The 23,718-nt window shown below is 57.2% G+C and overlaps 2 protein-coding genes across 2 annotated transcripts in view; one reads left to right on the top strand and one right to left on the bottom strand.

Annotated features, from left to right (window-relative positions):
* Clba1 (clathrin binding box of aftiphilin containing 1) lies at positions 1 to 7,370 on the bottom strand (the record flags this gene model as incomplete). Its single annotated transcript, XM_008856364.2, is given in 5 exon segments — positions 1 to 617; positions 1,646 to 1,762; positions 3,974 to 4,103; positions 5,446 to 5,591; positions 6,658 to 7,370. Coding segments are annotated over 5 exon segments (948 nt in total). The 5' UTR covers positions 7,051 to 7,370.
* Positions 7,371 to 13,299: 5,929 nt separating this feature from the next.
* Positions 13,300 to 23,718, top strand: part of Ahnak2 (AHNAK nucleoprotein 2) — a 34,368-nt gene continuing 23,949 nt past the window's right edge. The window contains exon 1 of the mRNA XM_029557827.1: positions 13,300 to 13,468. Coding sequence (XP_029413687.1) covers positions 13,414 to 13,468 — 55 coding nt within the window. The 5' untranslated portion in view covers positions 13,300 to 13,413. The remainder of the gene's footprint in view (positions 13,469 to 23,718) is intronic.

The raw sequence follows: 23,718 nt of genomic DNA, 5'->3' as shown, positions 1-23,718 counted from the left end.
CTCCTGGGCCACCCAGTGTGGTGTCCCACCAACCTATTCACTAAGAGACACACGCCCATCCCCAGGCTGCAGGGTGAAGGTGGGACCCAGCACAGGCATGTACACACTTCAGGAAAACAGCAGGAGGGATGCCATCACCCGTGCACACAGGGTCCTGCATGTGCTCAGCAGCTGTCACCCAATTTCTCCTGAACTCATGGATCTGACTGAGCGCCATGCCTGGGTCATCACCAGGCATCGGGATACAGCCTACAGTGTCCCCAGAGACCCTGCTTGGAAACTGGCCCTGACCAAGGACAATCCTGAGCACATGGGTACAGGGTGGACTGACAAAGGTCCTAGGAAACTGACATGGATGTGGGAAACAGCTCCACAGAACAGTTCCCAGTTTCTAGTCAAAACAAAGCAGTAAGAAAATGTAAAATGTCTCCTAAAGGTACAAAGTACTCCTGCTTTTACCAAACATAATTATTAAAGAATGCCATTTTTAGGTTGCGTGGTGTGAACATCTTTTTCTGTGGAATGGTGATGTAGTGCCCATTCCCATGTACTGGTGTCTTCAGAAACAGGCTGTAGGTGATCAGGCTCCCCTGTCTGCTGTCAGGCGTCCCTGAGAGCTGAAGAGAGAGATGGTCAGGTCCATGTGTCTAACTCTGGAGGTGCCTTGGTGGGAACCAGCCCTCCTTGGAGTCCCTCAGCTGTCTCACACTGGTCTCACTGCAGTGCAATCAGCGAACCATCTAGGTCAGACAGACCAGGACAGAGGCCACAGGGTCGGCCACCCTGCCCCTGGCTTTTTCTCCTTGGACCTGGTCACTGCCATGGAACTTTCTAAGTAACCAGACCAATATTCTTAAAATGACTCCCTGCAGCCCAGGGGTAGAAGGAGTCTGCTCCTCCCTGGCCTTCTCACTGGGTCTGGTCACTTTAGCCCCACAGCGCCCACTGGTGATTCCACCAGTTTCCACCCACATTACTGTTGCTGGGCATCCACCCAACACTGGCTATGGTGAAGGATGCGGCCATGAAGTCTTGTTGCTCAAAGACAACTGCAGCCTACCCTTAGAGGTTTGTTCTAGGGTGCCTTCCAAAAAGCAGAGGGGTACAATCTTCTACGGGAGCTCATGAGGCCCTCTCCTGAATGCCCCACAGCACCCATCACCTGCCACCTATTTATCAACCGAGACTGTAGCCTACCTCAGCTGGGCAGCACCATTGTGTACTGATGCATAGCTTCCCACAGGGCTGCACTCTGCCCTTCCCCTCCCCCACACTGCAAAGCAGATCCCTGTGGCACACACTCCAGCTGTGTCCCTTCCCCACTGTTCCTGACACACATATGGAGCCTCTTCTGCAATGCCTGATTCAAAGTGGGCCCAGGCCCAGGACCAGACGGGCCCTCCTCCCTGATAAGAGGGCCACAGGAACAAGGCTCTGCTCCTGTGTGAACCTCTCTTCCCGCCGTGATGACTGGATGGGCTGCCGCAGCAGGATCCTCAACCTGCGAGAAGAGCTGCTGCTCAGACCGGCAGGCACCTCTGCTGGCCCCTGGCCCGTGGCCATTCCAGACCCCTGGCCTCTGACTCCCACCTTTTTGTCCCTGGTCCTCAGCACTTGGAGGCCTGGTGCTCCTCGCTAGGCTCACCTTGGTCTGGATCAGGGCTTTGCAGTGGTGTAGGCGGAAGCTGCTGACTGGCAGCAGCTCTTCAGGCTCTCTGGGATCAGAACCTTCTAGAACCTGACTCTGGCCTCCAGATAGGTTCTAAGGAAAACAAACCTCTGTTACAACATCACCATTTTCTTTCTTTTTTTAACTTTATTATTTTTATTTTTTGTGTATGCGTGTATTGCCTGCATGTAGGTAAGTGCACCCATGTCATGCAATGCCATGGAGGTCAGAAGAGGCTGTCGGATCCCCTGGGACTGGAGTTACAGTTGTTAAGCTGCCATGTGGGTGCTGGGATTCAAACCTGGGTCTCTGCAAGAACAACCTGTGTTCTTAGTTGCTGACCCATCTCTCTAAAATTGCAGTAATCTTAATTCTAGAAACCTTGGGCCCCTCAGAGGGTCAGGCCCATGGCCTCCCTGCCTAGCCTGCTGCACGTCACCTGGCCCACAGGCTTCCAGAACTGTGGTCCCCAGCTGTGGCCTGAATGTGTCCCTAGAAGTTGGGTATTGGAAACTCAATCCCCAAATTCATATGCTGACTGCATTTGGAGGCTGAGCCTTTGGGAGGTGATCAGGATAGAGGTCATCTGAGTGGGGCCCCCACGGCAGCACTAGAGGCTTTATGAGCAGAGATCAGAGCTGGCTTGCTTGCTGTCTCCCCTCAGGATGCTGTGCCACATTATGGCAGCAGAAAGCCGGAGCAGGTGCCAGTGCCACGTTTTGAACTACCAGCCTCCAGAACTGTGACCTGAATGAACGTCTGAGCATTATAAATGACCTGACCTCATGTATTTTGTTATAACAACAGAAGAATGGACACTGCTCAGCAGAATGTCTTCGTAGGTACCTCCAGGATAAGGTCCTGTGCCCTGCCGTGGTCTGAAGCTGTACTCCTTAAGCCTCCCACCTAGACCCGTTTCCTGGCCTCTGGGTTCTGGGTCCCCTGTCCCACCAGGCCAGGCTGACCTTTCCTGCAGCTCCTCACTTACTTCCTGCCCAGTTTGGTGACTTGGGATGACACAGGCCAGTACACACCACGGCCCTCAGCAGGCCAACCTGCCTTCCCTCTTGGTCCCTTTGAGTTTCTGTTTCAAACTTTACATAACATTCAAGATTCAAAGGCCTCTGTCACCTGACCTCCGGCAGGTGGCCTCGCTCTGAGGTGTAACATCTCTGGTAGTTCAGGAGCTTCTGGCCTGTGTACACAGGTGCTTCACGGGCATCATCCACTGCTATCTGCCGGCCAACCCCTGAGGCTTTCTCTCCTGCTGTTCTGCCCTGGGGTTGGCTGGTCCCACCTCAGGCATCAGGAATTCTTCTTGGGGCCTCCACATGTTTGGGGGGCCACCTGGTGGCTTCAACCCCCACCTAAGCCAGGTAACTGTTTACTCCCATCCTTCCTGTGTGCTGCAGCAGGTAGACTGCACCCTACCTCTGTTGACAGGCACCTGAGGTGTGGGCCTTGGCTCCTGCCCATCCTCATGCCTGGCTGACTTTTCCATCTGCTGCTGTTACCCTTCAACGGCTCCCTGAGAGGCCCTCCACCCAAAAGGCAGCACTTCATGCAGTAGCCACATCTTGTCTCCTCATGCTCACTCTGTGCACACACTGGAGTCCTGCACAGGTGTCTAAGGACGGCCAAAGACAGACGGGACAGCCCCAGGCCTCACACCATGCTGCTGCCTCGTCCTCCCAACCCTGCCTGCCCCAGTCACGTTCTGAGTGATCACAAGGCCTAGGGAACAATGTCCTCCCAGGTCTGTTCCCTACCACCCGCCCTGTCCCAGGCCAGTGGTCTCCCAAGTGTGCCATGCCAGGGTGGCTGGCCACGGTGATGTCTCCATTCCCATTACAATTCAAACATGAAACATCCACAGGCTCATATGCTGGGGGCTTGCTGATGGCTTTTTAAAAGTGATTGGCTTCTGAGGGCTCTAACTTCTTGAACATATTAATCCACTGACAGGTTCAGTAATCCAACAGCATGACGGGGAAGTGATAGAAATTTAAGAGGTGGGGCCTGGTTGAAGGAAGTGTCACTGGAGGTGTGACCTTGGGGGCTGATCCTGCCTGTTACTGCTTCTCTCTGCTCTCCATTCACCACAAGGTGGACAGTTTCCCTCTCTCATACCCTTTGCCATGATGTACTATCTCATCAGAGGCCTGGAAACATGGAACCAGAACACCATAGGCTGAAACCACTGAACTGAGATGCAAAATAAACCTCTTTCTCCATCAGTTGTTCTGTTCAGGTATTTTGTCACAAGAGCGAAGCCTGACCGACACCCTCCCTGAGCCACCTCACCTTCTCAGCAGCGTCTATGCCAAGAACAGGAAAGAGGTTTTCCCAACAGCGAGACTCGCTCCAGAGGCATGGAGACGAAGACACGGTGTCAGTGTTTTGAAGAGCTCTCCAGAGTTTCCTAGATTCAGAACTGGGAAAAAGATGCAGTCACTGACAGGAGACTTGAAAGTCTTTGGAGCATGTCGCCAAAGCCCAACCCCACAGCAGGGAACACCTGGCCTTCAAGACCTCTGAACAAGTCCCTTCAGAAGTGGGCTGGCTCTCTTCTCTCTTGTTAGTCACAATTCAAATACTGAGTCAAACATTTACCATCAAATGTCCTCCCTGTTTCATATCTGTCCCCTGCCAACACAGCTTCTCAGAGAATCCCTGAGGCCAGATTATTTACTGGCCTGTTCACTGGTGCTGTTCACAAAGGGCCTACACCTGTGCTTGTTACAGAAGCACCCAAGCTCAGAAGAGTCAAGAAGCAAGTGAGGGATGTCTCGTAGAACCAATGTTAACGCTGAGCACTGTGGAAGCTGCCCATGCCCTGGAGAGGTGAAACCCAGCAGCTTCAGGACCAGACGGGATGTGCCAAATGCTACATCATCTTCATTTCTCAAACTATATTAGAACATGCAACAGTGTCTACCCACGGCAACACCCAACCTCTAATCCCAGCATGTCTAGCTTTGCCAAACCTGAAAGCTAGGCCACCTGGGCCTCTGGGGAGCTTGACAGCAGCACGGCCACCAGAGCACCACTGGCTTGCTGGGGCTGCCCTGAGGCAAGCACTCCTCAGGGGCCATGCTCTGCAGGAACACCAGACACCTGGCCCTGTCGGCCACAGCCTTTTGAACTCCAGGCCTAAGTCCTGTTAGGGGTGCAGGGTCTTCTGCGCAGACTCTGAGATTTCCCTGAGTGATGGCCATGACGGGTCAGGCCAGAGCCCGTGGTCTGCAGAGCTTTCACAATGACCAGATCTGCTCAGACATGCAGTGACCCTGCAACCCAGGCCAGCTTTCCCTATGTCTTGGGGAGACAGAGCCTTCTCACCCTACCATCTTTTCCCTCAGGGTTACAAGGAACTTCTCCTGAGCACCTCAGCCCTGCAACATTGTTCCTGGTCACTGAAAGCATGCCCCTACCAAATGGCCAGCAGGCCAGGACTACATATGATATCACGAGCCTTCAGCTTTGCAAGCCCACTGGGAGCACACACAGGGTAATCCTGTAGGTTAGATGGCTACCCCCAGGGTGCTTTAACTGTCAGTGAGGATCAGAAGGTACTAGACACCTCTTAGCCAAGTCCCCAGCAGCATATGACAGGCCATAGCAGGAACACCACTGAAACATCCAGCTGTGTCGCCAGCTGCTCTGAAACGATGCAGCCCACACGTGGCTACTGGAGCACTAGCTCGCTACAAATCACTTTAGAAACAAAAATGCAGCTGCTGTAACAACGTTTAGTTCCAATCTAAATTCATTACCACAGTCTAGGCACGGATGCGAGTCCAGGGTTTTCTTCACAGCTTATCTCTAAGAAACGGTCTAAGGAGCAAACGTCGTCAGGTGCCTGCTCCACTGGGACTTCTTGAAAAGCAAACCTAAAAACATTCTCATAGCTGAGAATGGACTGGAAAGAACATTGCCAAGTTAGGAGAAATAAATGCAGGAGGTGACCCTACCAGGTGCACTTTTCTGGGCACATTTGGTTGCCGTTGCCCATCACTGACAGTCATTCCTCAGCACCTCCACATGGTGTAAAGCTGCTGTGAAAACCAGGGGGCTGGCAGGAAATGAGGGCAAGCTCACACTGTGTCAGGGACAGGTGGAGAAGGCCTCTTAACACTGGTCCTGCCTCCCACATCAAGGGCCTGGGAAGTCTACACCATGCCACTGAGCTAGGCGAGGTGATGAGGACAAGGTCTGAATTGGGCGGTGTTCTGACTCAACCCCGTGGATGCAGCTGGCAACTGCGCTTTCAGGTGAGCGCTGTGTAGCCACACGACCTGGAGCTCTGCTGGGTCACTTTCCTATATCCGCCTCAGTGGTTCCTGTAAAATTCCCCTTATGCACAAACGTTTCCTAAGCCTATCAGCCAGGGCAGAAAAAGTTCTTGCCTCAGAGCAAATGTTATAGGGGAGGCTGACTCTTGTCAGCTGAGTGCTCCTCCAGGGAGGTCCAGGGAAACTCCAGGATCCTACCCATATCAGCTGGAACGCCTCCTCCTCAGTTCTTGTACTTATGTTCTCTGGTGTTCACAGGTGAGCCACCGGGGGAGAGGAGCAGTGTGGGGAAGAGAATGGCTAGAAGACCGAGGCAGTCTCAACTAAGTTTATCACTCAAAGCTGAACTGTGATGTGATTTTAAGGTCTGTGATTTTTAAACCTGCACATTCAGAATTTCCCATGTGGCCTGAATGGGGTCATGTAAGTGCAACTCCTGATCGGGAAGGGTCAGGCCTCGGGAAGAGAGTTCAGTGAAAGCTGCCCACGTTGGGCCCCCGCCTGGGTGGGTGGTCCAATCCATACCTGCAGGGTCCCCTGAAACCCTCCATCCTCTGACGTGAGGAGAGGGGCAGCCAGCCATCTAGCAGGGGGTAAACCAGGAGAAGGCTGGGCCTCTCCACATCCCAGCGCACAGACGCCCGGGGAAAGTCTCAAGGCACACCGACCCTCCCCACTCAGCCACAGAAATACCTCTGAAGACCGGCCAGCAGCGGCTCCGGACCCCCAGGGTCCATCGTGCTGCGCCTGCCGCGAACTCCAGTCCCCGGGCACAGAAGAGGTTCTCGGTGGCCGCGGGCCCACGGTTCTCGCCAGGAGTTCAAAGCACCGAGACAACTGCTGAGACTTAGCTGACGACTCCCGGAAGCCCTCGAAGTCCCCCCACCCGCCGCCGAGCTCCCCCGGGTGGGGGCAGCTGGGGGTGCAGGAGAGACCCCCTTGCAGCCTGGAGCTGCCAGCTTCGGCAGCAGGCGGAGTCGGGGTGCTGTTTCCACTCGGTCCCCCAGCCGGGAGAGGCGCGTCCTCCGCGGCTGCCCCCGCGGACTCATTCACGGGCGCGCTCCCCACCTCCTGCCCGCCCTGCATCTCGCGTGGCCCAGTCAGCCGACCCGCAGGAAGGCCGCTCGGGAGGCATCCAGATGCGCGGTGCTGGGCGCGTGGCTTCCCGCGTGTCCACGCGCCGCCGTGGGCCGACTCCGCCGGGTACGCGTGGACGACGGGTCGGCACAGGGGCGTGTCCTAGGGCCACCGGAGGTGCCGAGCCTACCCGGCCGGTCGGAACTTGCCTGCGAGGCCCGAGGAGAACGAAGCCGGGGGTCCGAGGCTGGCCGAGGGCGAACCCAGCTTCCCTCGCCGGGCCGGTGGAAACCCGGGGCGGGTTCTGCCCTCGGCCAGCGCCGCGCGTTGCCCGGCAACGGTGCGCGGACCGGCTTCCGGCGTGCTTCTCATGACGTCAGCACACCGCCTTCGGGCGTGGCCAGTGGAGGTCCGGCCTCCGACCCACAGTCCGCTGCTAGGCGGAGCGGTGCAGTTTGCGAAGCGCTGCAGTTTGCGGGGCGGTGCAGTTCGCGGGGCGGTGCAGTTCTCGGGGCGCTGCAGTTTGCGGGGCGGTGCAGTTCTCGGGGCGCTGCAGGTTGCGGGGCGCAGAACTCCCAGTCGCCCTGCACGTGGACGCAGCCGGCGGCTACCGGAGCCGAGCGTGGCCCAGCCTTCCTGCCTTACCCGCCCTGGAAATGCCAGCCGGTGTGACTCCTCTGTTCTCGGCTCCCCAAAACATCCCAGGAGTAAAGCCCCTGCCCCCTTAGGCACCCCTTCCCTTGCCTGCGGCCAACGAGCCGCCTGGGCTCAATTGTGTTCCGGTAGGTTTTCCCCACCCGACTAGAGGCCCCTTGCGTGGAGGGACCTAGTCTGCCTGACGTAGCTCGGTTCCAGATCACCCTCATTTGCAGGACGATGAGAGTCCACTGTCTGCAAAGCAGAACGCGAGCCACTCTATTGGAGTGCTTAGAATCTGGACCTGGTCACCAGCCAGTCCCAAGGCAGAGCAGGGCTAGCAGGTCATGGGCATGCAGCTGCCCCCTCCTGGAGCCATGCGCGCTTGATGAGCTAGCCTTGCCCCTCTCCTAGGGGGATCCTTGGCTCTTTCCCATCTGTCCCCATCCTGAGGCTCATGAAGTCAACCTTGGGCTTGTCACATCTTCACTTCAGTCTCCCTAGACTGGCAGCCATCCTCAGCCTCCCCTTGAGCCCCCCACTCCCACCCCAGATCCCGCTTCCACACTCAGATTCCCCTTCCATTGAACCTCCGTGGGCCTTGCCCTTGCATGAATTGCTTAGCTGCTGAGCCCCCACCTTCTCGAGGAGCTACTGGAAAATGTGATTTAAAAGTGACAAGATGAGATCATTCTCTGCATCTTGGACCACAGCCTGCCCCGTCCCCAGGGGCAGACGGGCCTGGCACTGCTCGCTGGAGCTTTGCAGACTAGGTCTTGGCTCAGCAATCCCAGCTTCCACAGTGGCCTGGTAGGATGGGGTCAGGCACTGTTTGTGTTTGGAGACACTGGCCTTGGCTTGCCTCATCATGATCCAGCAGGTCCTGCCCTCTGTCCACTGCCACTGCTCCAATTCCCTTTACCCACTGTTCTTCCTGTCCCTGAGGTCCAGGGAGCTGGAAAGAGATTAGGAGCCGGGGAGTGGGAGGAGAGGGGCTGGAACTGTTCCAGCCCTCAGCACCTCTCCAAACTTTGCTAGGTCTCAGTTTCAACATGCAGGAGGAAAGACCTCAGATCACATCAGGTTCTAGTTCTTGGTCCACAGACCCAGGTTTGGGGATGTGTTGTGGTAGTGTTTAATGGTACATCCCAAAGATGTCCATAACCCAGTCCCTAGAAGCCATGGACCTTATAAAGTGGAAAGGAAGGGAGTTCTAGATACCATTAAGTGAGGATCTGGAGGCACAGAGAAGGTCCTGGGTTATGCCATAGGACACAGGGAAAATGGTCCTTACAGGGAGGCAGAGAGATTGGTGATATAGGCCTGTGATACCCCACTGAGGAAACTGAGGCAGGAAGATGAAAAGTTAGAGGCTAGCCTGAGCTCCATAGTGAGGTTGAGGCCAGCCTGGACTACACAATGAGATCTTGTCTAGAGGGAGGGAGGGAGAAAGAGAGAGAGAAGCACAGTTGGAAATCAGGGATGCAGGTGCCCAAGAGGCCAAACAGGAAATGGAGCTCCACAAGGCCTCCCAATACCCTGTCAACACCAGGTTAGAGAGCCAGTGCAAGTTGTTTTAAACCCAGTCCATTGATATTTTGTCATAGCAGCCATAGGAAACTAGTAGACCTGGGTGGTCCCTGGAGACCCCAGGAAAGAGGGACTGCTTTGAGGAAGGGGCAGAGGCAGCTCTGACATTGGTGCCCAGACTGCAGGAGGAGGTAGGGTAGCCCAGGTGGGTGGACAGAGGAGGCAGTAGTTGGTTCTACCTGTTGGAGGAGAGTGGGTCAGAAGGGTGAATCCCCACTAAGTCAGAGCGTGGGGGGGTGGGGTGGGCTGTGAGTTCTGAGGGGTCATGGAAGGCAGGGCCAGTATACCAGGAGGAGTCCCACCAGCCCTCCATTCCCTTAGCTGTTCTGCCCTCCATAGCATGGGGTGGGGCACCACTCTATGAAGGAACCAAGCCTTCCCTGTCCCTGCCTCAGGAGGAAGGGCCAGCCTAGATCCTGGGGAAAGTACTGCTCTACCTAGAGCCACACTAAACCTGGTGCCTCCCAGGGTCACCTGACAGCAAGAATTGGTTGGGCACGCGCTCTGCCCCCAAACAACTCAAGGGTCCTGCTCCTCTGGGGTCTTCCAGTGAAGTGGAAGGGTCTGGTCCCTGTCTCTGTGCCTGTGGTGACTGGACAGCAGGGTCAGCCTGGGGCTGCTACTGCCCCAAGTCGCAGGCCAGGCTGCTTAATCCACCACTGTAGGGGAGGGAAAGCACCCCACATGCCCCACTGCTTCCTAAGCCCAGCTGTGTGCTGAGCTGCATGGGTGTAGGGCCAGAGGACCTGGGGACCATCTCTGGGAAGGGCCTCCCACCTACTAACCACAACCCTCAGCCTTTGGACCCAAAGACCTGGAATTTTCTCCCATAATCTGAGCAAAGAACTTGAGCAAAGGACCAAGGTGGGTGGCTGTAGGGAGGGTGGTTACAGAGTCCCCCCCACTTCTGCATGTCTGAAGGCTGGGGCAGGCAGGGCCAGGGTGGGTCATGGCAGAACTGTTTGTTATGTTGCTGCGGCTGCTGCAAGATACATCAATCATTGATGCCCTGAGCATCCTGGCTGGCCTTCCCGGAGAGGCAGTGGAGCAGCAGGTCAGGCAGGCAGGGTGGGGGTGGGGTGCAGAATAAGATAGCTTTGGGAGAAAGATCCTGGGGTTCAGTGCCCCTGGGGTGACATTTAGAGGTGTGAAACCTTTATGTGCTGGATGTGGCTGTGAGGGTCGTCCAGGTGCCCTTGTGCTGAGGAGGGGGCATCAGTTCCTGAGTGAGGCCCTATTGCAGGAGTCTTCCCCAAAGACATCTATTCCCAGATGAGGGTACAAAGGAGGCTGGACCTGGGGTGTGGTGGCAGGAACTCCTGCAGTGCACTTCTCTGGAGCAGAAAATGGCCAGGGGAAGGGACCCAGGATGGGGTATAGCAGGTCTGTACACACACTTTCTCCTTCGCTCCTGCTCACTGTGATCCCAGGCAGGGTTTAGGGTTCTGAGTCCTAGTGGTGATGGAGTGTCTAGCTGGGTCCTGGGAAACAAGGCCCAAATCATGTGGCCAGTTCACCACCATACTGCAGCCTGGCATCTGTGACAGGATCTCTTAAAGGCATAATGAGTGAGGTAGAGCCCACAAGGCTCCAGTGGTACTGCTCGGGAGTGAGTGGGTGGCCTCTGAGGTGGAGAAGCTCTATGGGCAGACACCCCAAGGTGTCTCTCCCTAGAACATTCCCAGTGTGACCTCTAGTCTCAGGGGGATTGCCCCCGAGGGTTGCAGCAGGTGGACCCAGGCTTGGTCTTCAGCTTGCTTTAGCCGAGCTGCAGCCCCAGATCTGGAAGCCAGGCCAGGCCAGATCCACCTATCAGGGGCTACGGCCCCAGGTCTCAGAGCAGGCAAGAGAGGAAAGGGGCAGGGAGTTCCTGACCTCTATCCTGACTCTGGGGGCCTAACCCTGAAGTAACTCTCAGGGCTGCAGGTGAGCAGGGCAGAGCCTTTTTCTCAAGCCTTGGCACAGCGGACACTCTAGGCGTGCATGGTGCATGGCCAGGTTGCTGTGCCTTTTCTGTGTCAGGGTTATGCATGCCCAGTAGCAGATACTCCAGAAGGTCTCAGGTGCCCAGGGCAGAGCTCCTCTGAGTGTGCGTCCCACACTGACACAGTGGCATGTGGGAGGGCTTTGGCACCTAGTCCCTAACATGATAGCCTTGAGGCCTGTTCCGTTTGCACTGGGGTAGCCTAGGTCACATTCACTTCTCCACAAAGCTGACAGGAGCCACTATGGGCCCAGGTGGATCATACCAGATAGTATATGTCACAGAGTCAGAGGCTGTGATGCCGCTTAAATTGGACATTGCCAAGGGGTGGGGGACACAGCTGGGTTTGCCCCCAAAGGTCCTTGGTTACTCAAAACTGCCCCTTCTCCCAGGTCCCTGCTCACAGGCCCTGAGGTCAGATTCAGACACACTGGACTGGCAGGCTGAGATTCACAGCCCACCCAGCAGACAGTGGAGCATCCCCAGGGCCAAGGCAATATTCTCCTCCACCGAGGGCATTTCCCCAGGGAGAGGTCCCATCTGAAAGACAGGACTATGCCCCACTGGGTTGTAGGACGAGGCTGCCAGGGTCCCTACCCGGCAGTGACTCCTGTCTGTCTGACCTGTGTGTTACTGGCAGCCTGCCCAGTGCTGCAGCCCAGCTAATGGGAACTGCCCAGAGTGAGTCATCCTGCCGCCCGCTAGCTCACCTGAGCCCTGACTTCTGTGCAAGGTCCCTTTGTGTATGTGCCTGGCAATGTGTGCACTGGCCTGTGGCATGTGTTCTGCTGTGAGTGTGATCTTGTTTCTCTGTCTGTGTGGTATTTCCACTGCAACTTAGCCTCTCCTGGGCTCCCAAGCCAACTTCCTGCCCCAGGAAAAGGGGTGTGCATACCTCTCTGTCCACCTGGCATGACCAGGACATTGCCAGGAACGGTCCTCTCCTGAGTCAGTTCTGGTCTGCACACCACACCCCTGATGCCCAGCCCCATGGTGCCCTCCCTCAGGTTTACACCAGGCCAGTAGGTCAGTCAACTCTGCTCCTGTGAAAACAACTCTTGGGCCCTGCCGTCCATGCATACACCCCTGATGTGGCCCCCGGTGCCAAAGCAAAGCCCAGCAAGACCCCACTCCACCCATCAAGGTCTCACTAAATCCTCTCAGTCAGCATCCAGAATGCCCCAGGATCCGTGGGCATTCCTCCATACCTCACTGGTTCTGCTCATCTTGACCTACAGAGTGTACCTTCACCACCCAGCTTCGACTTGGAGTACCCTGGCAGGGTCTCCCTCAGCCCTCCCCCCAGCAGGCCCCCTTCAACTCCTGTTCTGCCCACCCTGGGACAAAAACACATCATGCACTGCTTGATCAAGGCTCACCCTAAGCCCCACCTAAGGTTGTCAGGAACCTTTTAGTCACCCTTCATCTGTGTCTCTGCTGCCCTCCAGCCCTGGAGCACAGCCTGTGGAGTCCTGTCACAGTTGGGTCCCAGACCCCAGGCTGGTAACAGGAACCACTCAAAGGACAAATCCTGGCCTGGGCTGCAAGACTGCACAAGGGCTGACCCTGCCCACCGGAACAGCCTGCAGCTGATCTGCCCTCCCTAGCACGGTATCGCTCACCCTTGCATCTGCTGCTCCCCTTCTCTTTTGCCCCTGAACCCCATCAGATCGCAAGCGGTCACCTCTCTGGGCTCCCGTGCCCCACCGCCCCTAGGCTGGAGGTCAAAACAGCGAAACTCCTGGATCCTGGGTACAGGGGTCTGGCGGCCCCTCTCCGTCTGGGCTCCGGGCACCTCTCTGCCCCACAAAGGCCAGCTGGGGGCGGGGGAGCGAGGCCGGCTGGAGGCGGGGGTCTGGGTCCGACGGGGCGGGACCGGCGTGGGGCGGAGCCTGGGCTGGAGCTGCCAATGGGCTGAATGGGCCCGGCGGCGCCGCCCGCACGGTGGCTGCGGAGTGGTGGCCGCGGGCTGGGCGTGCCGGGGCGGGTCCGGAGCGGGGTCCGGAGAGGCACCGGCTGCGACCTCCGCTCTCACAGCCCGGCTGCCCGCGGCACCGGGCGGCCAGACCTCCCTGGGGTCGAGCCCTCCTGCTGGTGCACCACCTCCAGGCCCGCGACTGGACGCTCAGGGTCGCCGCCGGCCCGCACCGCCAGCCGCCGGGATGTGCGACTGCTTCCACGTGGTGCTGCCCACCTGGCCTGGAGCCCCCGGCAGCGGTGCGCCTCCTCCCCGCCTGCAGCCCGCTCCTCTAGGCGGGTGGGCTCCGGGGCGCGCAGTGCCCGGGCTGCTCGTGGGGAGGCGGGTGGGCGGGCGGGGCGCGCTTGCTTTGGGGGCTTCGCTGGCTCTCTGGGTCTCTGCATTTCGCCTGGTACCTGTCCCTGCCTGGTGCGTCTCACCCCTTTTTCCCGGTCTGGGTTGCTCACTTTGTTTCCATCACTCTGTGTGGCTCCTGGCCCGCCGGACCCTCGCACCCTCCCTGTCTGTCTTTGCATTTCTACATCACTGGCCTCCTACTGTAACCCTCTGGGATGCTGTCTTGCCCAGACGGCAGCCATGGAAGCAGGTGTGCAGCATATTGGATGGAAAGGGCCGCCTGTGTGAGCAGGTGTCTGTCCTGGGCCGGGAGACCTGCTGCAAGATCTAGCCTCTAGCCTGCTTTTGGGGGGGACCATCTTGGCTGGGCCAGGAGTTAGGTCGGGGGTTGCCAGGCTGTGCTGTGCTGGATCTACCAGGTGGCTACTATGTGTTTGGATGACCAGCTGAGGTGGCTGAGGCAGGGTGAGGCTTGAGGTCTGGGGCTTGGTAAGGGGCCTGAGTAGGGCCTGAGATCAAGTGACAGAGTCCCCCTGCACTGGGCAGAAACTTCGAGCCCCCCAGGATGGTCACCACCTCTCTTACTGAGCCTCTACTGCAGAATGGGTATCTGGTGCTTTTTATCAGATGGTCCTTGTCCTGGCCTGGGCCTGCCTTAGGTGTCTGGGAGGGCAGGGTGGGGCAGCAGGGGACTGTCCTTCAGGCATTGGGCCAATAGTGCAGCAGTCTGGCCACACCCAGGGCACCTGGCCAGCCACTGGCAAGTGGGATGCAATGATGCTGTACTGGTGTAGACAGGGCCTTCTCCTTGGGGAAAGCAATCGATAACAATGATGATATGATGCTATTGGTGATGCAGAGGAATGTTCTGCCTGGCATCCTCTCCACCCAGAGAGGAGCTCCCATGGCCCTTCCCATGGCACATTTGTCAGGCAAGGGTTGGCTGGAGTTGGAGCCTGGGCCCCTTCCAGAACTGGCCTTCATCATCCCAGGGTGCCTCTTGTTGGGCCTCCTCTACCCAGATGTGGGTGCCCCCCACTAGCATAGTCCCCTGAATCCTTCTTTGCCGTGGGTGCCCATCACTGCAGATGAACCTTCCCCAGAGAGAGAAGGTCCAAGGACATGGGGCTGGTCTGCCTCCAACTTCCATGAGTGGTCATTCCCACGCTATGACGTCTTCACTCTTGAGACGAAGAGTGTTTGAGATCCCCAAGCTGTAGGTTTTTGACCACATTACTATACTCGGCCTTCTCCAAGGTAGTGCCTCCCCAGTCAAGGGTCTTGCTTCCTGCTTTTGAAAGGCTCACCAGGGGCAATTTCTCCTTCTGTCCACCTGCACTTAGGAAATAAAGGCAGGGCTCCCACCAGATGCTTCAGCTCTGGTAGGACTTACAGCATCAGTGCCTTGAAGGTTCTGTCTAGGCCCTGCTCAACCCTGCTCAGGGGCAGAGGGACGTGCATGTCTGGTAAAGACCCCCCCCCTTCCCTAGGGATTGGGGCCAGGACTTTTCCAGCTGAAGTCCACTCCCAACAGGCACAATTGCTCTCCTGTGCCAGCCCTGCCTGGTCTCTAAACCCTCTGGTGTCTGTTCTCCTGTCACCCTCCTCAACAACTCAGAGAAAAGGAACCCTGTCCCAGCCAGCTTGCGCAGAGGCTTCCCCCTGGTGGCTGTTCTGGGAATGTAACTGCCCAGGGATGGGTGGCAGCCTACATAGGGATACGCCCAATCTAGGAGTGCCCCAATTCCTTCACCAGTTTGAGAAGGACCTTATGCAGGGCTCCTGACTTACACCATTAAGTTCATCTCCGTAGATGCCGGTGCCATGTCCCTCTCTGTCTCGGGGCACGTTAATTCCTTCCCAGAGGCATAGCTGGTTCCTGGGTAGAGTGACAGGGAGCCTTGTTCCTCTGGCTATGGCCCCTGTGCTGCACCAGCACGAGCTTGGCATGGTCTAGGCACTTTCACCAACTATACCCCAAGAAGCCACCACTGGCTCTGGGGCACCCTTAGTGCAATGATACTGTGAGGGACATCTGGATGCACTCTTCTCTAGGTTGGGGGCCATGGCATGACTGGGGCCTTTCCCAAAAGAGTCTAGGGTCAGAGCAGCTGTTAAGGTGCCCAGCCAGGGGACTAGGGTGTGGTTCTGGACCTGGCATCTGTGACCAGAAGTGCTCAGGGTGCTATGCTAAGCTAGAGCTGTACCCCCAGCAAGGCCACGTGCCAGCATTGCACTATCAGGGGTGGAGTACTTGTGGGAGGCTGTGTCCCTGTTTTGAAGATGGATACTGAGGCAGGGAGCAGGAACACTGAGCCCTGCAGCACAGCAGAGCTGTCTAGGCCACATTCCTTGAGAGGTGACATGTGGTACTAGCTCTGCCCTGGCCCCCGAGGGAAGGGGACAACAGAGACCGGGGTCTGGTGGCCTCTTTCAGCTTAGGTTGTCCGTGGTGGGACAGTCACCGAGGAGGCAGCAAAGGTTGTCCTGAATCATTCCCCTACTTGATGGAGTGGGCTCAGAAGCTACTGCTGGGGGCTGCATTAACTGCTGACGACACCCCGTGCTCCTTCCTTGGTTGGCTCAGGAACAGGGCTGTGCTGCAGCTTACCTTTCTAAGCTGTATTGATCTGTGTCAGCCAGGGAAGGGGTGGATTGTGGCCTGGGAGTAGACAGGAGGGTCAAGCCCATGGATTCCCAAGCCTTTGAGCTTCCCAGGCCCAGGCAGCTGTACCCACCCCACCCAGGCTTGGTCTGCAGCAGGAATGCCTTCATTCCCTTCTCTCTGCCTAAACATGTTCTGTCTTAGGCTGAACGGGTTGCTGCCTCTGCTGGAAGCCCTGTGGATTACAGGACTGACTCCTGGCTCTTTCTGAACTCCACCCCCCATCCTTTATTGAAGATGTCTGTGTTTGGGTGCAGCTTGCCTGGGGAGGAGAGGCCCAGCAGAAAGGGTGGAGCTCTGTTTTCTTGGGTATTTCTGCCACCCATTCCAGGAGCAAAGAGCCAAACTCTACTGCTTGGTCCCCTGCTTGGGAGAGGCAGACTTTGTACTCGAGGATGCCTAGCCATCTCTACGTGTCCACCTAGCCATCAGTGTCTGAGAGCCACCCAGCATTGCTGTACCCTAGAGGCCCCAAGACTTGGGAGGTCACACATGGGGAGAGCAGAGATTCACCCACTGTCCAGCAAGTAGGAAGTAGAGTCACAGAGGGCTCAGAGCCAGCAGTGAGAAGGGAGGCTGTGGGCAATATAACCTACCAGACAGTTTGTTGGGGGGATGAGGCTAGATCTGGGTAGAGCTGATAGGGAGTGGAGTGGAACAGAGGGACGGTGAGATGGGTGAACTCTAAGGGGCTTAGTGTAGACTGGAGTCATAACTGGGGACACAGAACGGCCATGCTATCCTGACCTTGGCTTCCACTCTAAGGGCAGATGTTGTCCTGTGAGGGGCGTCTCCAGTAGCCCCGCCTTCCTGCTCTCTGCCTCTGCCTCTGGGTTTCCCTTTATGTTTCTTTTCTTGGAAGCCACAGGCTGAAGGACCCAAGGCCTGCCTTGCTGGGATAAATATTTAATAGTCAGAAGCACTTTCTCAAATGGAAAATTGGAGCTGGGCCCAGGAGGCCTGGGGCAGGAGGCTGTGCTCCCCACTCCCCACACCCCACACTGGGCAGAAACCCTTCCAGCTGGTGCTGCTGCCCAGCATGTTGCAATACCCTCCCTACTGGCCCTGATGTGGATGTGTGAGGGCGGAGGGCATGTTGAGGCCCCTCTCCAGGGTCCTGTCTGTGACTTGGCCTTGTAGGTGCAATGCTGGGCAGAGTTGCTGACTGTTCTGAGGCAGAGCAGGAAGGGACCTCATGTCACGTTCCTGCCTGGGCACAGCGTGGAGTGGGGACACAGCCCAGGGACCTCACCTGGGCTTCCCTGTCTCAAAGACTTGCCATTCTGCCTGGGGGCTGCCTGGCACTGGCCCTGGGCTTGGCAGGCTCCGATGACTCAGCTCCTTTAACCAAGTGGAGGTCCCTTTGGGGCTCAAGCCCTTGGGTCACTCACTGCCTGCTGAAGGTGAAGGTGAAGGTCAGGTTGAGGGTCTACCTTCAGGGTACTGAGTTCAGGGTGCCTCATCTCTCTACCAAGTCTCCTTTGACCCCTTGGTGGCCCTTGTTTCCTGAGAGCTGGACCCTCTGAGGGGGGAAGGAGGCAACCTCCTACAGATGCCTAACTGCAGACCGGCCCTTGGGTGGCTCCCTGCCTGGCAGGCCTCGACTGAGGGTGGCAACAGCACCCAGGCTCTGCTGTGACACATCCCCTGGGAATGCCTCCTCGGCTGAGTCACTTTCAGCTGCCCCCTAGCCCCACCCGACTCTGTCACTGCCAAGTTCCCATGGCGTCTCAGAGCTATGCTGAGGCCTGGCAGCTTGAGCCACGCTTGTGTAGTGGACATCGGTGATACATCTAGTCACACAGTCTCACAGTCTACGATATGTGTGTCAGAAAATGCCCAGTGCCTTCCCCTGACCCTGACCTGACCAGAGCCTGGCCCACACAGGACCAGGAGTTGAGCAGGGAGGGTATAGGGGTCCCTAGGACCTGAGGATGGTGGGCAAAGCCTCCTAAGAGTCAAGCGAGCCCCTGTGGACTGGAAGTGGGCCAGGAGGGCTCTTGCCTTCTGGAATTACAGTGGTCCTGACCCTTCCTGCCATCCCACCACACCCTGTCATCTCAGGACACGTTGGAGGTGCTGTCCTGTTTCAGAGCTGTGTACCTCAGCTGGAGGCATTAGGGTGGGGATGGTACCTGGCAGTACTTTCTTATGGCAGAGCCTGTGCTGGGAAATCATGGCCCACTCAGGTTGGGAAGATGACTCAGCACACAGCACAGGGATCTTCCCTCTGGCTACAGTGAGGGAGGACCCTGACTAAGGCTGTCACCATGGAGATCTTGGATCCCCAGGAGACAGAGGAAGGAGCAGAGGGTCAGGAAGCACTGCTAGTAGGCTTGGGGTAGAGGCGCCTGCCTGGTTTGACCACCCAGGCTCAGGAGGAGACAGTGGCAGGTCACCTGCTCCTTGCCTGCACCCCCCCTCCCCGCCCCCAGGCTGCCCCAGCTTGTAGCTCCTCACTGACTCAGCCAGCTCTGCCCCACCTGGAGTTGGCAGTTTAGGCAGTAAACAGAGTTCCCAGGTGAGAGCTGTCTAGGTGTGGGGCCCTGGAGCAGGAGGCTGGGGAGCTAGCCTGGCCAGCTTTCCTGTGCAGAGTAAATAGAGCTGTTTTCTACTTTCATGACCGTTAGGTTTTTAGGGCAGGGCTGGGGAAAGCCTGCCAGTTCCTCTCCTTCCTGGATTGGGAATGTTCTGGGGTCTCTAATACTCTATTTGCCCAGTAGTGTTCCCTACCTTCACCCCACCTTGGAGTCCTCTGGGGCTGTCCCCCTAGCTTGGGCTGATCCTGACTTCCATATCTCAGTAGAGCACCTGACTCCTTTGCTGCCCTCAGTAGCCCCCAGCTGAGGTACTGTGCTGATTCAGTGCTTGGTGTGTTGGGCAGAGATGCCCTTATTGCCCCTTCACTGCCCGGGACCCCAGGCTAGACCCCTCAGCTGTGTTGGCCTGCTCCAGCTTGCCTTGGGGTGCAGATACCCATAGCTAGCTGGGCTCCACTTCTGGGCTGAGGGCACAGGGTGTAGCAGCCCCGGGATGCCAGCAGGTCTACAGCTAGTACAGCTAGTGGGTCCTGCCCAGGCCTGCTGGCCACTTGGAACAAGACAGAACTGGGGACTGAGAGGTAAGACGGGACAGCAGAAGGAGGTGGGTGGGAGGGGGCAGGCCAGACAGCTGCAGCTGTGGGTAGTGAGTGACTTGGGGTCTGCAGCCCCAGGCGGCTGGCTTCTCAGGCACCACTGGTATCTGAATATGATGGAGGTGGGAGTGAGGGACGAATGTTGGTTCTGAGGCCCCGCCATATATGGTTCATTCAGTACTTCAGAGCTCTGAGGTGCAGATGCTATTTGGTTCAAGGGTGCTAGAAGGGTGTTGGGGGTCAGGCTGCCAGAAGCCAGGGCCTCCAGCCTCCTTTCCCTCTCTCTCTCTCTCTCTCTCTCTCTCTCTCTCTCTCTCTCTTCCTTTTCTTTCTTTCTCTTTCTTTCTTTCTTTCTTTCTTTCTTTCTTTCTTCCTTTCTTTCTTTTTCTTACTGTGCAGCCCCAGCTGGCCTGGAGCTTGCTATATAGACCAGGTTGGCCTTAAACTCAGAGCTCTGCCTGCTTCAGCCTCCAGTGCTGGGATCCAAGGTGTGCACCAACTACCACACCTGCCCCAGTCACCACAGGGAAACTGAGGCCTAAGGCCTGGGAGTGGGAGGACCTGCCTCACATTCACATTCGTGTGTCCACACAGCACACATGCTCTTGCTGGCACTCGCTGGCTGGGCTGATGGTTGTGACTCAGACAGCAGGCGTTTCCTCCCCAGGTCAGCTGCCTGGGCTGGGGGAGGGGGAGGGGAACCAGAGTAGGGTTCCAGGCTCCCAGAGGCTGAGTTTGTGAGGGGACCCACCCATTCCCTCTGGTAGGGTGTGTGTTTGGAGGGTGTTGGCAAGGTTTGGAGCCTGGCTGAGGAGGAGATGGGAGGAGGGACAATGCGGGGAGGGGCCTTGGAGCTGAGAACTGGTGGGAAGCAGCCAGCCTAGGCTCTCTCCTAGACAAGTTGGGAACAAGTCTTCAGCCTGGCCTCTTTGGAGAAGTGGCTGCATCCCTCTGCACCCTGTCCCCTTTTGGGCTCAGCCCTGCGGCACCTGCCTCCCTCACCACTCAGCAGGTCAGAGGGAGCCAGATGGGCAGCCGGCAAGGAGGGTTGGAGGGGCAGACCTGGGCTGGGCATCTTCCTCCTGTTCTGCTTCCCACTGATACCGAAGGACAGGCCTGTCAATTCTCTGTGGCTCCGGCTTACTTGCACCACAGCCAGCCACACTGGTTTGGGGAAGCGTCAGCAAGGGGCTGTCTAGACCCCAATGGCTTGGAAACCAAGAAGGCAGTTCTGGAGCGGCCCCTCCCAGCTTGCATTCTGGGCTGTGAGAGTATGCCACAGGATTTCCAGTTGCTCCTGCCCGTCAGGTGCAGACAGTGGTTCTTGCTTGCAGGGAGCCTAGGTTGTGGGGGACATCGCTGCCAAAGATTCCAAATGGCTACTTTAGTAACCAGACACAGAACCCCAAGGTTGGATCTTGTGGCCTGTGGAGGGGTCCTCAGAGGGTGGCTACTGACTGGGTTTGGTGTGCAAGGGACCTCAGGCAAAACCTGGCTTGCTTTTCTGGGGGTATCCAAGGTGGGCTGTGGGGGTCTGGGGGAGTAGGCCGTCTATCACAGGTCACACTGTTCCTGGTATTCAGAATTGTCTTTCCAGTCAGAGGATCCCATTGGCTGGTCTATTCTTGAATGGATGAGGGAGTGGGGGCTGCTCCTGTGGGCTTCTGAGTTCCTTGAAATCAGTGGGCTGCTTACTCCGTGCCTCAGTTTCTCCAAACACAGAAGCTGGGCTGGGTCCACCTGCTGCCCCTCTGGCCCCTCTAACCCTGGGCGGGGCTCACTCACTGCCATTTTGTTTTGTTGTTTTGAGCTGCCTTGAACTCACTATGCGGCTCAGGCTGGACTTGAACTTGTGATCTCCCTGCCTCTGCCCCTCAGTGCTGGGATTATAGGCGTCTGCCACCGCAGTCAGCATTAACCGGAGTTTTGCCCATCTCATTCCCTTTCCTTCCTCAGCCACCCCTTGTATTAACATTTATTCTGTATCTGCTATGTACTAAGCTCTGAGTGCTGGGGAACCAAAGGATCCTGAAATGTGAGGACTAGGCAGGACCCAGAGGCAGTGGTAGGGTCGCCTTACTCCCTGTGACTTTGACCAGTGGGGGAAGCAGTATGTGACACATCCAGCACTGGAGACAGCCCAGGCCCAGGGGAAACAGCAAGAGGGGGCAAGTGGAGAAGCTTTAAGTGGGTGGTACCAGGGAGCTTGTTTTGGGAGACAGCAGTGTGAACAGCCCCCTGGGTACAGCTGGCCTGACTGGAGAAGAGTCCTGGCCCTGTTCTCTGGTCCTCAGAATCTTCTAGAGAAGCTGGGATGGGTGGGCAGTCACCCCACTGCCCGGGGTGTTGCTTCACGAGGTCTGAAGGTCTCATGACAGTCAGCTGAAATTGGCGCTTTCCTTGTGAAGTTCCAGGATGGGGGTGTGGTCTGAGTACATGCAAGGTGGTATGGGCCTGGTGCACGTGAGCCCACGAGGGCACCAAGATCCCAATCTGAGAGCAAAAGCCTTCCTAAGGTGAACCTGCCCCAGGTTCCCAAGGTCAGACTGCTCAGATGGGCAGTCCTCCCTGGACACGCCTGCATGTGGGTAAACACACATGCACACACAAAATCTTAGGCCACTGGAGAGCTAAATGCCTGTCAACCAGTCTTTCCTAAGGATCCTACTGCCCTGGTGACATGCAAACATGCCCCCCATGCTTGGCCTTATCTGGAGATCAGAGTTGCTCTGGATGGAAATTCTGATTTTGTTTAAGTGAGTATTCTACCCTGCCAACATGTCCCTGCTCTGATGGCCCTGTGGAAGGAGGTGGCTGTGGGTCATGAGGGTAACATGCCCCCGTCTACGCCCTCTGCCTGCCTCCCTTACCTTTCCCCAGACCAATCTGTTGAGTCTCACTCTGGAATAGTCCAACTTCTTTAAGCCAGGGGCTTCGACCATGGTGCCCCCACCCCTCCCCGTTCACCTCCCCCATGGAGTGGAAGAAGCTGACCTAGAGTCCCCAGGTCCCTTCCTGAGTGCAGGTTTGCATCTGTAGGAGTGGAATGTCAATGACTCTGTCGGCAGTGAGGAGTACTAGGGGTACTGGGGAAGGGGAAGGGCATCTGGGAGCTACCAGGTGACAGTGGCCAGACTGGGGAAGGGGAAGGGCATCTGGGAGCTACCAGGTGACAATGGCCAGACCCTGGCCTGTTGCCTCCATGTCCTTCTCTATAAAATGGGGCTTTGGTGACTTCAGCAACCCATGTCATTATTTAAGTGGGAGTGTTCAAGGCTGGGCTGTTTACAGAGCTGTCTCTGAGGCACAGATGTGGGCAGACAGGTGGGGTGCTTCCTGTGTCCTCCAGGCCAGGTGAGGTCCCCCAGGACCTGATGTCACACCCCAGGTGCATGGGACTCAGCTATGGGCTTCTCTCCCTTCCACAACAGGCAGGGGCTGGAGAGGAAGGCCAGGCAGGTAGCGCTGGGGTAGGGTTTCCCCTTTCCTGTTTGTGCATCCTGAGTTCGGCTGTGCCAGCCCCTGGGGTGTGGCGTTGAGCTGGTGTTCATGTCTCTTCCTCTGGCCTTTGCTCTCTGTCCTTACCAGAGGCTGCTGTGTGGGTGGGATTGGCTACACTGGGCCTTGCTAACCTGGAAGAGGACCCTATACCCCAGCCAGCAGGGCCAGGTCTGGTCTGCCTCTGTATCCAGCATAGGGCGTGTCCCACCTCCTAGCTGTCAACACCTTTTCTCATAGGCCTTTAACACCCACGAGTCTCCTTTGAAGCACATTCAGGGTGCAGTTTCTCAGGGGCAGGTCATTCCTTGGTTATGGGACCTTCATCCCTAACTGGCCCAGCCCAAGACCCTGGTCGGGGCTTTAGGCTCAGGTTTGCCCTCATTGCCCTGTGACCCCTCCTTGGTCTGGCTGCCCTGGAGGCCTTTACTGCCCCATCCAGGATGGAGCCTCTCCTCTGGAACTGGTTTTGTCTGACCAGAGTGCTCTGGGGGACTCAGGAGGACTGAGTTTCTGAGCACCCAGAGCAGCTTCTAACAGCTCCCTCTCCCTCATCCCTCCCTGCTGGGGTAGTGTCAGGGATGCCTAGTCCAGGGACCGCAGCAGCCCCCACTCCCAGGTGTTTGTGGGGTGGCTATGGAGGATGCAGGTATGGGCCAACTGTGGCCTGAACCCTCTGAGGTAAGTGACTTCCCATCCTCCAGTCTCGGTTTCCTCGTGTGACACCCCCAGGCACTGCCTTGGGTGTGGGTGGTAAGGGTCTAGGCAACAGGCGGGGGAACCGAGGCCTGGAAAGCAGGAGGAGCTGACTCAGAATCCCTTCCACAAGAACAACCCTTTTCCACAAGGCATGA

The sequence above is a fragment of the Nannospalax galili genome, unplaced genomic scaffold, assembly GCF_000622305.1.
Source record: "Nannospalax galili isolate Female #2095 unplaced genomic scaffold, S.galili_v1.0 scaffold68, whole genome shotgun sequence".
Lineage (NCBI taxonomy): Eukaryota > Metazoa > Chordata > Mammalia > Rodentia > Spalacidae > Nannospalax > Nannospalax galili.
The sequence above is the reverse complement of the archived record's forward strand: the minus strand, read 5'-3'. Positions and strand labels throughout refer to the sequence as shown.